Below are 16021 nucleotides of genomic sequence, written 5' to 3' on the forward strand. Positions count from 1 at the left end.
TACAAAATAACTAATTATATTAGCATAAGGTAAACATGAATCAAGCATTAAATAAGTACTATTCCATGTAACAGGCATGTCTAATGCAAAAGTTCTAGGAAACATATTTGATTTTATACAAGCGTCTTAAAATTCAGCATTTCTTTTATTACTACTAGTAATCCAAACTAAACAATCTCTAATTCTATTAATATTTTCTTTAATTGTTTTCATACCACTTTTCACAATTAAATTAATAACATGGCATGTACAATGTTGGTGAAAAAACTTCAAATTGTTATATAAAGGATAATTACTTTGAAAATAATCTATAGTTTTACTATTAGAACTTGCATTATCTAAAGTTAAACTTATCACTTTACTAACAACATCATAATCTTTTAAAACTTCAACAATTTTATTATAAATTTGTTCACCACTATGATCAACATCCATTAATCTAAATCCTAATAAAGATTTATTTAATTTACATTCATTATCAAAATAATGACTAGTCACACAAATATAATCTTGTTTAGCTCTACCACTCCAAATATCGGCAGTTAAAGCCACACTAATATGACAAGTATGAAATTTATTTTTTAATTCTAATTTCATTTTTTTAAACAATTTTATTAAATCATTTCTAGTTGCAGTTTTAGAATAACTTTTAAATCCTGGAAAAAATGAATTTTGAACAAATCTTTCAAAATATTTATCTTCAGCCATATTAATAGGTTGATCAGTTGCAGCAATATATAAAGCTAACTGTTCCCTATATACATCAGAATTATAACGCCAATTAGTACCCATATTAGTTATTTGAGTTTGATTGCTTTCTCTATTTCCATGTTGATTAATATGTTTATTAGCATGCCTTTTTAAAGTACTAGTACCATTACCTGAATCAGCTTTATAAATATTTTCACAGTATTTGCATCTCGCTTTCTTGACTTGAACGCCATTTTCTGTCTCGTAAAACTTGTCGAAATGCGCCCAAACGTCTGATGTGTGTCTGTCTTCGCTTTCGACGGCAGTTTATGATCCCGCCTCAGCTTGAGATGAAGTTGGACGAGCACGACGATTACGAGGACGACTTCTAAAACCACCGGGAGCTGTTGGAATCGGGGCATATTTTAAGGTGTATCGGATTCTAAGAATGGGAAAGCGAGACTATTTGAATCTCCTCCTGCATTTATATTAGTAAAATCAGCAGGACTAGGACTAAGATAGTAGTTTCCGTCATCATTGTAATTGATGGGAGAGAAATATCTATCCATTGTAGTTAGAAAAAAAAATTGATGTAGAAGAAATAAAAATTAAAGAAAGAGAATTGGAATATGGAAATTGGAATTTGGAAAATTGGAAATATAAATTAAAAATTGCAAAAACTAATAAAAATTAATCCATTGTAGTTGAAAAAAAAATTGATGTAGAAGAAATAAAAATTAAAGAAAGAGAATTGGAATATGGAAATTGGAATTTGGAAAATTGGAAATATGAGCAAATTGATAACAAAGAGATTAAGAGAATAAATGAATAATTGAGAGAGAAGAGATTAGAGAATTTGAGAAGATGAGAGAATTTGAGTTGTGAGAAAAATGTGAGAGTTTAGGACAAATTTATTGGAAAAAATGGGAAAGAAAAATGACGAAAAAGACCCTTCCAACAGCTATAAAACGGTTATATTTCAAGGGTAAAGGGGTAATTTGAAAAATAAAATAAAATATTTTATTTTTTATTTTATTTTTTTCGGCCAACCTGGCGGGTTGGCAAGTCTCTTGCAAAAGAGACAAAACAGGGGTTGCCATTGTGCAACCCGGCCTGCCTGGGGGTTGCTGTTGGGTTTAACCCACTTCTTTACGGGCCGGGTTAAGGTTGACCCGCCTAACCCGGCCCAAATGTTCCACCTCTAGTGATACGTATGTGCATGTGCCAAAGGAGAAAAGAAACAAACTTGACAGTAAATCTGAGAAATGCAAGTTTGTGGGGTTCAAGGATGGCATCAAGGGGTACAAGTTGTGGAATCCTGTGAGTAGAAGCATTATCTATAACAGAGATGTTATTTTTAGAAAGGTAGAACAACCTGTGGGAGCTCCTGAAGATCCTGAACAGTCAAAGAAAGTCCAGTTTGATGTGACTACAGTAGAGCAAGAGGAGGAGGTGACTCCTAATGTTGCTGCAGAGATTGATAATGTAGAGCCTACAGAATCTGATCATGAAGATAAATTTAATAGTGTGGCTGATGAGGGTTATGTGGATGGTTCAGAGGATGATTCTGATGATAAAGTTGTGGTGTTGCCAACTTTGAGAAGATCTATAAGAGTTAGAAGGACGCCAGTTCGTTTCTCTCTAAGTGCCTTGAGTGGATTCCATGCTTTGAGTGTGACAGGTGATGAACCTAGGAATGTAAATGAAGCTAGAGCCATGGAAGATGCAAATCTGTGGGAGCTCGCAATGAATGAAGAGATGTAGTCACTGTACAAGAATAATACACAGGTTTTATGTAAATTGCCTAAGGATAGAAGGGCAATTGGTTGAAAGTGGGTGTTCAAAAGAAAGCTGCAGGCAGATGGAACAATTGCAAAGTATAAGTCGAGGCTTGTTGCAAAGGGATTCTCGCAGATTGAGGGTGTTGATTATAGTGAGATTTTCTCTCCTGTGGCCAAGTTAACATCAGTCAGGTATGTTCTATCTATTGGTTCTGCGTATAATCTTGAAATTGAGTAACTTGATATAAAGAAGACATTCCTGCATGGAGATTTAGAGGAGGAAATTTACATGAGGCAACCTGAGGGGTTTGTATGTAAAGGGAAGGAAGACTTGGTGTGTAGGTTGAGGAAGGGGTTGTATGAGCTTAAACAATCACCAAGGATCTGGTACCAGAAGTTCAACTCTTATGTTCTTCAGCATGGTTTTAACTGTAGTAACGTGGATCACTGTTTTTATGTAAAAATGTTAGAAAATGTCTTAGTTATTTTAACCTTATATGTAGATGATATGTTGTTGATAGGGACTAACAAGGAGATAATAAACTCTGTGAAGGGTTTGTTGGCTGCACAATTTGACATGAAGTATCTTGGAGCTGCATATTTTATTTTGGGTATGCAAATTACAAGAGATCGTCAGAGTTGTAAATTGTGATTAGGGTAGAGAAAGTACATTGAGGAAGTGTTGAAGAAATTCAACATGGTAGATTGCAAACCTGTGAAGACTACTATGACTTTGGGAGTGAAATTTTCTATTGATCAATGCCCTAAGTCTGAGGAAGATGCTGAAGAAATGACACATGTGCCTTATGCTAGTGCTATAGGTAGTTTGATATATGCCATGGTGTGCAAGAGACTTGATATTGCACAAGTAGTGGGAGTTTTAAGTCGTTTTATGTCAAATCCTGGCAAAGAGCATTGGAGTGCTGTAAAGTTGGTTCTTAGATATCTGTGTGGGACCTCTGATTTAGCATTATGTTATGGGGGCATGGCAACTAGGGATGAGCTAGAGGTGATAGGTTTTGTGGATGCTGATTGGGGAGGTGATCTCGGTAGTAGGTGTTCTACAAGTGGGTATGTATTCACTTTATTTGGTGATGTTGTTTGCTGGATGATTAAAAGGCAAAATATTATGGCTTTGTCATCGACTAAGGCATAATATATGGCATTGACACATGTTGGCAAGGAAGCTATGTGGCTTCGAAGATTAAGTTTAGAGCTTGGTTTCAAGCTTGATGCTGTGAAGATAGGGTGTGACAATCAAGGGGCTATTTAGCTAGCCAAGAATCCTGCCTTTCATTCGTGATCAAAACACATTGACATACAATACCATTTCATCAGGCAAAAGGTGGAGGAAAAATTGGTGTTGTTAGAGAAGGTTGATACACTTGTTAATGCTGCAGATTTTCTTAACAAGACTGTGAGCTTAGCTAAGATTACATGGTGTGTTGATGAGGTAGGCCTTCATTGTGTGAAGTATTCGCCAAGTGGGAGAATGTTGGAGTTATCAACTATTTTAACATTATTGGGTTACGCAGACACATTCGGGGGTCCTGCTGAGCGGGCGGGGGTCGTGGGGGCAACGCCTCTCGACCCGTAGCCGCTTTGGGCATTTTCCATGTATAACCGCTGTAAGATTCCCTTAAGTTATTAATTCCTTATTCGGTTGGGCTTAAGAATATGAATCTTTGTAAACTAGGTTTTGTCATATAAACCTAGTATATAAACATGTTTTTCTCTTGTTATGAGTGTGTTAGCAAATCATAAGACAATTCATTCATTGTAAACGAGAGAGAGAGGTGAGGAAATATTGCAATAATATTGACTCTGTTGGACATAGCCTATATTGGGTGAACCAAGGTAAATTGCGCGTGTTATTTTCTCTGTGTTTATTATCTGTGATTTGCTTTATTGTTGTTTTGTTCTCGTTACTGTCTCTATATCGTTCATAAACTTCAAAGCTTTAGGCTACCATTGGATTTCCTTTACAGATTTCATCTGCGCTTCATGTTTGCCTCTCCATCCTTTTTTTTTTTTTTTTTTTTTTTTTTTTCATCTCCACTTATTTAAAAATAAAATTTTGTTTTCTTAGGTTTGATGATGAATGTGCTTAGTGTATGAACTAAAAGTTATGTAATCACTTCTTTTGGATGTAGGGAAGCAGGTGTGATTATCCAAAATGTGGATATTACCTTTGGAGATGTCACTGTGAGCTTGAATGAGGCGCTGCTTTCAAAAAAGAAGAGATCACCAGACGCTTTTGTTTGCACACAAAAAGTTATAGAGCCGACTAGTGATTTTGTGCCTCTGCAAAGCCTGACAAAAGTAAGCATCGCTTGCCGCACTTACAAAGTATGCTTCTATTTTTCCAAAAAAGGTTAAGGACCTTTAACATGCTCTATTTATATAGCTTACATATGCACTTTCAGCTCTATATATGTTTCTTATTGTTTTTCAAAATTGTCTATCCTGTTAGTTTTTCAATAACTGAGTTTTTCTTCTATCATATTTTCTTTCCAAAAAATTTCAGGATACTTCTTTTTCTTTATTCAGTGAAATTCGAATGTTGTTTTTTGTTTATGTACCTTTTCACCTCGATTTTCTATAACTCTACCACTTTTTATCTCTGACTAAATTGCATTCGTGATATCATGTCTACTATCACTTTGGCATAGTTAGGCATGGGGAAAATTGGATTTTTACTGTTCGAGACATGGTTTTTATTTGCAATTTCACATTTATGTAGTTTTAGCTTGCATATTTCTTGGTTTGTGGTTTTAGGCAATGTTTGTAAGTAGTTTACAACCTTTTCGAGGTATATGAAAATTTGTTGGTTGTAATTCGAATATTTGATGCCTAGTTGTGAACTTTTTGCCTTGGTTTAATTAAGTGTGCATACGAGCCGAGTAATGGCTGGCTTGAGCTCGGCTTGGTGAGACAAGGTGTGAGCTTGAGCTCGGCTCGGTTAATTAATTGTATGGGTTGAGCTCGGCTCGGCTCGGCTCGTCAAGTTTTGAGCGAGCCAAGCTCGTTTGCATAACTTTTGTCTGTAATTCACAACGTGTTGTAATGGGAAATTAAGATTAGTTTTCACAGCATTAAAATTTATTCTGGCAAAGCAATAACTAGGTCCTTGTTGAGTTTCACTTTGTACAATACAAAGAATGTACTCATAATCAAAACAATGTTGTAATTCCAAAAGTGTTAGTGAGTATTATTTTGCTATAAAATACCACATAGTTTTGTAACTTAATATAAAATCAATGGAAAATAAGAACAGTTTAGTAATTTGTTATAGATATAATTTATATGCTTGTCAATATCTATGTATCTTGATCTTAATCAAGCTTAAACCACTCAATCAGCAGTTCTGAAGTAAAAGTAAAAGAACCACAATCAGTTTCAGACTGTAAAAAAGTAGACAAAATTCCATCTTCCTTCTGGTGTTATGCCTTTAAGCTAGGCAAGTTGAACCTTAAAATATAACCCATATGGTGGAATTCAAAGTTGACCATAGGGTAAGCATATTACATTTTTATGTCTGCTCCGATTTTCCCTTGTGATGAGGTTGATCCAATTATCAAATAATCAGAAACTTTAGACAAAATACCTATCGGGAAACAAATTTTGTAGACCATATTCCTTCATCAACACCCTTCTTCAACATCCTGTGCACATGTAAAACATCCCAAATCATTGAAATTTGCATACAACAAATATATTATATTCAATTTTCAGAAATCGTAACACATTACTGCCTAACCCAGCAACCACAAAGTATGTTCAATCTAATTCAACAGATATATCCACCAATTAATCATCAAATGTCTAACAATGCACCAGAAAAAAACTTCCGTGATTAAACAATCAAGCCCCAACAACTTAACCAAGTACACACATTCTCAAACTGAAGCTAAACCCAGAATCCCATTTCACTTACCGACTCAAACACACAAAACCCAATTACAAAACCATCTCAAAACTCACAAAACTCAACACTAACCATAGACAAAATACAAAACCCTGCCATTTTCAACAATAAAAAACTGCTAGTTGAGATAAAAACAAACCTCAGTTGGTTGCCACTTGAGCTCCAATAACGTTGATTTGATTACAGGGAGAAAAAGAGAAACAAATCATATAACAACTGAAGCAAGCTAGCATCAACAAATAGACCCACAACCAAAGATATTGCAGTTCCATTTGGCTACCAAATAGAAAAAAAAAAAAANAAAAACTTCCGTGATTAAACAATCAAGCCCCAACAACTTAACCAAGTACACACATTCTCAAACTGAAGCTAAACCCAGAATCCCATTTCACTTACCAACTCAAACACACAAAACCCAATTACAAAACCATCTCAAAACCCACAAAACTCAACACTAACCATAAAAAAAATACAAAACCCTGCCATTTTCAACAATCAAACACACTCCACATTAAAAAACGACCAAAGCATGAACAACGGTCGCTGATGTTTCAAAAGCAAATGAAGTTGCAGATTGACATTTCCATGTGGTATGAGGGAGTGTTTCCCACAGCTGGCCTTCACCTGTTTGCCAAGAGTGAACACATGCTGTTATATATAGCATCAAAACACATCTAAAAATTGTTACCAAAAAGCAACGAGCATCATCTTTCAGCAAACAGGTCCACAAAAGAAAAAAAAAAAAAGGAAATACCTATAGACTGAAAATGTATCGAAGCAATAAAAAATTGCTAGCTGAGATAAAAACAAACCTCAGTTGGTTGCCTACTTGAGCTCCAGTTGACGTTGATCTGATTACATGGAGAAAAAGAGAAACAAATCATATAACAACTGAATCAAGCTAGCATCAACAAATAGACCCACAACCAAATATATTGCAGTTCCATTTGGCTACCAAATAGAAAAAAAAAAAAAAAAAAAAAAAAAAACAAAAGCAAAAATGAGAACCATTTGGCAGTAGCAAACCAAGCAATTCATAACTATTAACTTTTCATAATTATGTGCATAAGGCACTCACCATTAATTCATTTCCATGCTATTTATAACCATTAACTTTCTTTCCCTATTTAAACCCTCCACTCAAACCATCTCTTCACTCACCAGACTCCAACTCATTTCCAAGAAACAACACTCAACAATCACTTTAATGGTTTAACTCATTTCTCATAAAAAGTTCAATATTTACTATCACTAATTTGTCAAGATTCTACCAAAACTTCATAGGATCGAAAGCTGAAACTGCTCATTTGTCTTCTCTTTCTAAACAACAAAAAGGAAAAAAAATTGTTTTAGTTTCAATAATGTTAATAAATGACAAATTAATACATAATTTTAATAAAATGGATTATGGAAGTATGAAACTTACTTTGTAACTTTTCTTGACTCCATAGAGATTGTGACACCAATCACCACCACAGAGTAGCACTTGCACGGTATCGGGAGACAACAATGATCGATAAGTGTCAATAACTCGACTCCCCGCACTGAAAGTTGCCTTCGAAGCAACTGTGGTGATTGGAATGACAAGTATTTCATGAGCCATCATAGATAGAATGCGATAGTTCGTTTGATTTACCTTCCACCATTGTAACGCATCAAATGAAGTATCATCCTCTTCCCATAACAAACATTTCTCCTCTAGATAACGATCTAACTCAGATTTCTCATGTTGCACCGTTTGAGTTGTTCTAACAAACTGGCAGAACCGTGAACTAGTACGTTTAGGGCGTTGTACATTGTCTCGTTGAACTTTACTGATTTCTATAGGTGGTTCACTGTTGGAAGATTGAGTTTCCGCTGCATATTCCTCATAAATCTCATACAAGGCAGCTTGCACTTCATCAATTTTTTCTTGTGCTTCTTCATCAGGATACATTTGTGGGTAGGCAAATTGTAGTAACCTCATTTTCAACCTCGGATCCAATACAGCTGCAATTGCCATTACGAAATTGCGTTCCCCCCAATACTTGTCAAACTTTTCTTTCATCTTTCCCACCATTGATCGAATAAAATCATCATCATCATAACACTTTTCATCTAGCAACTCTTTTATGTCAACAATTTCTTGCAAAAATAAGTTAGAAGTGGGGTACTCACTCCCTGATATGACATTAGTTACCGAGTTGAAAGCTTCCAAAATCTCACACACTTTCTTAAGTTTTTCCCAATCTTCATCTATTGGGGCAAAATTAAAGTTATTATCCAATTGAACTAACATTGGAAACACATCTCTGTATTGAATTGCAAGTGTCAATATCTGATAAGTAGAATTCCACCTCGTTTTCCAATCAAGTATGAGTTTCCGCTTGGGCAACTGCAACATCTGAACAATCTCTAAAAACATAATTGCTCTAGTCTCTGATTGCTTGACATACAAAATACAGTCACGTAGGTCTTGAATGAAGGGCTTAATTTGGGAAAGCCCATCTTGAACCATGAGATTCAATATGTGTGTCGTGCACCGCACATGAAATAACCTCTTACCACACACTAGCTTCTTGTTTCTTCCTAAATTCTCCCTCAAAATCTTCATTGCTGCGTCATTACTTGAAACATTGTCAACCGAGATACTGAACACCTTGTTTTCAATTCCCCATTCAATTAAACACTTATGAATAGTAGCAGCAATCTCAACATCAGGTCGAGGAGCTGGTATATGAACAAAATTGAGCACACGCTTCTACAACTTCCAATCATTATCAATAAAATGTCTGGTGAGAACCATGTACTCAAGCTTCTGATTAGAAGAATTCCATAGATCAGTCGTCAAACTAGTCTTGTTAATACTCTTGAGCAAATTAACCAACTTCTTCTTTTGTATCTCATACACAGCCTCACAATGTTGTTTTAAAGTAGTATGCGTTATCTTTTCCCATAGTGGCATACCACATTTTTGCATCATGTTAAAACCCTCCTCCTCCATAATTGTAAATGGATGCTTGTGCATAAGCACTCAGTTTGCAGCTAGTTCCCGCATCTTGTTCATATCAAACTTGGAATCTGAAAATACAAGTGCAGATTGCATTGAGATTTCATCTGTTAAACTGGCTGGCCGAAAAAATAACTGTGTTTGCGTCTGACTGCCTATTCGCTTCAAACATGATTTCAAATATCTTGCAAACTAAGTTGTGCTCTTGGTCTCCGTTATTACGAGCTTTGCCTTACAATGAATACACTCTCCCTTTGTGGAACCATCCGGTAGAACTACCTCTTTAAATTTATTCCAAACCGCTGATGTCTTTGGTTGCTTTTTCCTTTGAAAGGGATTAACTTGCTCCTCTTTAGTACGAGGGGTAGAAACATCAACACCATCACCGGGTGTGCCTATGGGTGTGGCATCGTCATCAGACCAGGTTTCAAAGATATCTTCTACTGGTTGCATTCGTGAAGTGGAAGGGTGCGTTGGATTGGGGGTGAATGACAGATGCTCTATTGGAATAAACAAATCCCTTTGCAAAAATAATATAAAGTCTGAATGCAATGTTGTACCAATTAAAACTGATTTCATTCCATAACATTTCCTATAAAGCTGATTTGGCAGCAGTGAGTTAAGATATAAATTTAATAACAATAAGATATAAATTGATGAAGTTAAGCTTAATACCAAAACATTGAATTAATCTAAGCTTTTGTAACAATTGCTGAAAACTAGTACAATGCATGCATAATAACAATAGAAAATTGGGCCCAAAACTTTCTTTTTATTATAAGTCATATGTCTTTTATACACAAAGAGTATTGTTTACAAAAATTCATTTTAAAAGACAAAACAGGGGAAACAGTGTAGCTATTGCTCCTCGCTTGCCGACGTCCCTCCGACTGCATCATCACCTAGATCCTGCATCCACAAAGGAAAATAACGGGGTGAGCACAAAATAATGCTCAGTAAGTAAAACCCTCTATCTGTCTGTCCCCGTATATATTACACTTAATTCTTTCCTTATACTATTTCTGTGTCTATTTCTTGTTTCTACTGAACGTCATGGCCTCATCTTACCGGAGGTACGGCCGGATGGTGTTCACACAGTACCATCTCACTCTCCATGACTATCGGGTGGAATTCACACAGTACCAACCCATTCTCAGTGACTACCGAGTGGAGATCACGAAGCGCCTACTCGGTTTTCGTAACTATCGGGTAGAGACCACCTAGCACTTACCTGTTTCTCATGACTTTTGGGTAACGATCACCAAGCATTAACCCATCTCTAATCACTGTTGGGTGAGGATCACAAAGCATCAACCCACCTCTAATAAATGTCGGATGATGATCACAAAGCATCACCCCTTTCTCTAATGACTAACCGGGTGGGGATCACAAAGCATCCACCCGTTTCTACTACTTATTGGGTGACGATCACAAAGCATCGACCCATCTCTAAGGGCTATTCGGGCGGTGATCACAAAGCATCAACCCGACTCTAATAACTGTTGGGTGATGATCACAAAGCATCAACCCATCTCTACTCCTCTTCTAATTCACTCTATTCTAGCATTTTTCATTCTCTCTACCCTTAGAGGAGTTGCATCCACCAAGCTCTCTACTCATAGAGTGATTCCATACACAAAGTTTCCTACTCTTTCTTAGGTCACTTTTCAATGCACAACTAGTGCCTATGGATGGTTCATCTCCACTAATGCACTTATGAGATGCCAACTTGCAATGTTGCAAGAGTTAAAGTTCACTACTCATACTCAAATCTCTATTAGGCATTTCATCAAACAACTCAAGTGCATTATAAACCTCTACTATAGCAATGAATCTAAAACTTTTTCTAACCATCCAAAATGGGAAGAAACCCCTTCACATAACCACAAAACCTGTCAAATAAAACACTTCCAAAAAGGGATCCACAATACCCCTTCAATTCCATCTCAAACTACCTTTCCAACCCAACAACTCATTTCTCATATTTGCAAAGTATAAGCAATCACAAGGCATAGAAATCTCATTTTAAGCCTCCATACATGGCATATCACATGTATATCACATACATACATCATTTCTATCAAAACCCTAATCAAGAAAATTCTTAAATCTCAACTTGGGTTGGGATTTACTTACCTTGTTATGGAGAGACTTCACCAACTCTTCCTTTCACTTGGTTTGCTTGACTTTTTCTCTACTCTTAACCAAAAGAACAAAAACCCTCAATATTCAATATATACTAAAACTCACAAAGCTTCACAACCAAAGTAAGAATCCTTACCTTAGGATGCCTTAGGTTGATTTTCTACCCCAAATCACTTCAAAAACCCCTTGGAACTCCTTGATCAAAAGAAAGAGAAGTTGAGAGGAAACAAGAGAGGAGAGTTGCGTTTTTGAGAAGAAGAATGAGGGGTTTGCTAACTCTTAATTCCTTTTAATGAAATTTATACCCAAGCATTCCCATTTTACCCTTACTCTTCTTTGGGAATTCTATCTATATCCTTTGATTCATTACAAACACACCCCCATAGCAACATATTCTCCATGAAAAATCCTTACAATTTACTCCCCACTTTTCCTGCTAATTAGGGGTAGAATGGTCAAATAGCCCTTAGGGAAAAAAATATCTAAAACTTAACAAATATTTTAATCGGCCTGTCGCCGCGGCGAGGAAACTTATGTCGCCGCGGCGAAACTGTCCAGCAGCTTCCCCATGGCTTTAACACCTCTTCGCAGCGGCGAAGATTCTTCTTCGCCCCGGCGAAGACTGAAACACTAAACTTCTTCTATTTTCCACCAATTTCAGGGCAAGTATTCAACACAACACTCAATCAAACAATATTACCAAAAACCAACTCAAATAAGAGTGAAAGAAGAAACAACAACTACGTACCTCAAGTGGGGCGTTACAGCCTTTGACAATCAGACTAATCTAATGAATAGTGGTTGAATTTTGGACATGATTTATGGTATTTATTACTATGGTTTCTTTTTGACTTGTAATTTCTCCTAGTTTCTTGAAGAGGACAAGCACTGGGTATATGACGCACAAAACAAACAGCCCATGCTGCTTTAATCAATTGCTTTATTTTTCACATGGTTTAAATTGAACCCATTAAACACTTAAAATACACAAGTCATAACCCAGTCACTGTAAATGGTTGGTTGTAACTTTGAATGCGAAATCATGAATTCTATTGATTCTAATGGAGGTTAATTTGGTAGCTCTGATTCTGATGTATTCAGCTTTAATTTATCATGAACTAGCACTGACGATACTGTCATATTGAAACAAAGAAAGAAGGTTAATAGTGGGTGCGGTGCGGTATGGTGGGTACTTGATATATATATATAAAAGAAAAAAAAAAGGTGAAAATAAAGGCAAGACACACAGAGAGTGCAATTCAGTGCTACTTGTTAGTGCGGGGTGCATATGAAAGAGAAAGAATGACACTTTTACTTTGCTTTTGAGCCAACCAACAAACAATATTTTACCCTAAATTCTGGAGACCGTTAAAATTTTTGTTGAACCCTTTGTGTGTTGAGGAGAGAGTATCATTGTATCACCATCAAGTTTTTCCAAAATCTCAAGTTGCCAGAAAAAAACATATGATCTCCAAGGTAAATTTCAGCATAATATTGTTTAAAAGAATTTATCGAAGAGATTGGAGAAATAATGCAAAGAACATGTAAGGCAATTCACATCATGTATTATTGATGAATAATGATAAATTTGATTGACTACCCACCAAATCGTCATACTCCACGGCACCTATCTTTCTATTCTCAATCAATCAATTCCATTAATCTTTATGGAATTACACTACATTAATGGTTTATAACAAAATAAAGTGGGTTGTGTATACCACAAGATCTAGGCCCAATTACTATCTTTAGGGTTCCATAAGATAATTTATTGGTTGAGTAGGAGAAAACAACAAAACCAATGAGATAATTTCGTAATATGTATATGTGGCTGTGGTAGCAACTAGCAACTCCCTCAGACTCAGTATAGTCGCCTCTCAAATCTCTTTCTCCTCACTCCTCATTTACAACTTTACAGGTATCATGTTTCCATTCTTTGTTTTATTTAACTAATAAGACAATTTTCTTGGTTGAAAATATGAATAAAACTCCAATGCGCAGCTTCTTTCAAATTCCCATATTCAATTCATCGTAGCTAACTTCCAGAGGATGATGACGAGGTTGATATAAGTGGGGTTTATTTGCTAAAGAGTTTAACATTTTAATTTAATGGTCATACTATTCGAACACATAATTATAAGATTTTGCACTTGGGAACTGCTACATAAACATAGAACTAACCATAATCAAACAATCTTACCTACTTCTTTCCCTGCTTTGGAAGACCTAGCTTGCTTAGAAGTGAAGAAGGGAAGACGACGGTGGCTGATGTTGCAGCTTCGTCGGCGTCTAAGACCTTACGGTGTGAATAAGTGAAGACAATGGTGGTTGGCTGGCTAATGTGGTTTACAATTTAAGAAGTGTAGATGACGGTGAAGATGACGGTGGCTGATGTTTCAAAGCAATCTGAAGATGTGAAGACTAAGGTGGCTGATTAGGGATTTTGCGACTGAGTAGTGGTAGTTTTGGGGGTTTTGCGACTGCTGTAGTGAGTGTTGTGGTTTTGTTTTCATTTTAGGGTAAATGTTATTTGAGGTGAGATCCCACGAACGATCGATCGAGTAACGAGCTGAACAACTCGACTGACGATGCGAGCTTCAGTAAAGATCGCGAGCAGCTCGATTCGAGCCCCAATCTGCTTGACTATTTTTGCGAGCTTCAACTTGCGCTCAAACTCGTCATCTGCTCGACGATAATCGAATCGAGCTTCCGCTCGTCACGAATCAATCGACCTAGGTTTAATTGCTAACTGACAATAAATTGTATTTTTCTTTTATAGGTTTGCTTCATTTTACCAAAACTGGAAGTCAGGTTCTTACATCAAGAGCATGTTCTTGTTGTGGAGAAACTTGCAGTGGGCGATTGGGAATGGAAAGTGGTTGGTTGCTTCTCAAGTGCTAACGGTTGGCGTGAAGTATCGAACTGGCTTTGTTGAGTGGATGGTTTTTCTAAGAGCCTCTCAGCCTTTAGTGCCATGTTATGTGTTTGATCAATTGTTAAAATACTTTGCACGCCCATTCGGTCTTGGATCGAATTTATCAATCCATTGACGTACCTAGCTGGTTGTTGTTCCTAGGTTTCTGACAAGTCATTTTGCGAGGAAAGTCGAAGAAACTCCTCAGTATAAGCTGTGACAGTTCTAGTTCCTTGGATGCGGTTATGGAACTTTTGAAATAAGAGCTGTTGGTAATATGGGGGCAAAAATCTACCTTTTAGCTTCTGCTTCATCTTAGGCTATTGCTTGATAGGGGCTTTACCTTGACGATGAAAAGAATTTTGCAATTGCTCTCACCAAGAAGACGTTCCCCCTTTTAGCTTATAGGCCACAATTTTGACTTGTTTTTCTTCCGCTATCTCTGCTATGTCAAAAAATCTTTCAACCTCACAAAGCCAATCAAGAAAAGCTTCTATATCCAGGTTTCCAGAAAAAGTTGGAATATCAACTTTTAGTTTGTATTCATCAACCTGCCTATTATACCTCCTCATGCCTCCACCATTTCGCTCCGTATCTCTGTGCAACATGGGTTCATCATCAGATCCATCAGAGTTGTCCTCGTTGACATGTCGACGTTGGTTACGACCCCCAACATGGTTATTCCTTCCACCATCATGGCCTTGAAAAATTGCAAGGTTAGTGATTGTGTTAAATAATGAAGTTTGCGATGTCGTTTAAGCTAAGTAAAAACGGTGTCGTTTTTGCGTATTAGTCCAAGATGATCACAGCCATTCATTTAAGGGAGATCTAACGGCTCTAGCTCAATTTGCAGTCAACGGTATAAAAGAGAACATTTCACACACTGTTTGCGAGAGTTCACTTTTAGGTTTTCTTTATTTTCTCTGTAAAAACACGATTGTAAACCTTGGGTTAGGGTTAGCCATTCCAGTTTGATTCTTCTTTGTGTAATCTATCTATAGTCTTGATTGAGGGTTGGAAATTCCTTCAAGGGTTGTGAGTACTCTGGTGAGTGTGCAGATTTACTAGTATAAAGAGAAAAGGGGTGAATGAGTGTTTGTGTTGTTGATAGAAAGGGAAGTTGATTGTAATCTGTATTGGTTAAAGTGATTAATCAAAGTGCAGCGAGCTCCATATTCTGGAGTTCAACGTGGATGTAACTTGTTCTATATAGAACAAGCAAACCACGGTATATCTTGTGTGATTGTTGATTTCTTGTCTTGTTTGTTTTGATCTGAAATTGATGTGGTGATTTGAGAAGATTAGGATTAGTTTACAACTGTGGTATCAGAGCCTACACTCTAGGGTTTAGACATCCTTGAAATCGATCCAAATTAGGCAGAATCGCGAAATTAGGGTTTTGACAAATTTGGGGGTTTTTTTTATTAGGGTTTTCTTGATCTCTAGGGTCCTTAATCTTGAGTCTTCGGTTAAAATCTTGAACACTAGAGGTGGTTTCGTGTCACAAGAAGGTCAAATCAAACAGAGTTAGTCAAAGATCAAGAAACTGAATCTTAGGGTTTCTCACTGGAAAG

General features: G+C 36.6%; 2 protein-coding genes across 2 annotated transcripts; one reads left to right on the forward strand and one right to left on the reverse strand.

Moving 5' to 3' along the window:
* Positions 1–3168: 3168 nt before the first annotated feature.
* On the forward strand, positions 3169–3627 carry LOC116126022 (secreted RxLR effector protein 161-like). The gene has a single exon (XM_031411717.1). The coding sequence runs from the start codon at positions 3169–3171 to the stop codon at positions 3625–3627; it is 459 nt and encodes a 152-aa protein (XP_031267577.1).
* A 2451-nt stretch (positions 3628–6078) lies between these two features.
* Positions 6079–9841, reverse strand: LOC116126023 (zinc finger BED domain-containing protein RICESLEEPER 2-like). The gene is made up of 5 exons (XM_031411718.1): positions 9668–9841; positions 7826–9139; positions 7212–7250; positions 6584–6675; positions 6079–6136 (listed from the first exon to the last, which is right to left on the reverse strand). The coding sequence occupies exons 1-5, from the start codon at positions 9839–9841 to the stop codon at positions 6079–6081; spliced, it is 1677 nt and encodes a 558-aa protein (XP_031267578.1).
* Positions 9842–16021: the final 6180 nt, after the last annotated feature.

The sequence above is a fragment of the Pistacia vera genome, unplaced genomic scaffold (assembly GCF_008641045.1).
Source record: "Pistacia vera cultivar Batoury unplaced genomic scaffold, PisVer_v2 Contig174, whole genome shotgun sequence".
Classification (NCBI taxonomy): domain Eukaryota; kingdom Viridiplantae; phylum Streptophyta; class Magnoliopsida; order Sapindales; family Anacardiaceae; genus Pistacia; species Pistacia vera.

Excerpts from the sequence above, each read along its gene's own strand:
- LOC116126022 (XM_031411717.1), top strand. The coding sequence starts at position 3,169 with ATGGTAGATTGCAAACCTGTGAAGACTACTATGACTTTGGGAGTGAAA.
- LOC116126023 (XM_031411718.1), bottom strand. The coding sequence starts at position 9,841 with ATGCAACCAGTAGAAGATATCTTTGAAACCTGGTCTGATGACGATGCC. Across the intron at positions 9,140-9,667 it reads TTTGGAATAAATTTAAAGAG|AAGCGTGTGCTCAATTTTGT; the intron begins GTAGTTCTACCG and ends TGGAAGTTGTAG. Across the intron at positions 6,676-7,211 it reads CAAGTAGGCAACCAACTGAG|CCAAATGGAACTGCAATATC; the intron begins GTTTGTTTTTAT and ends TCTATTTGGTAG.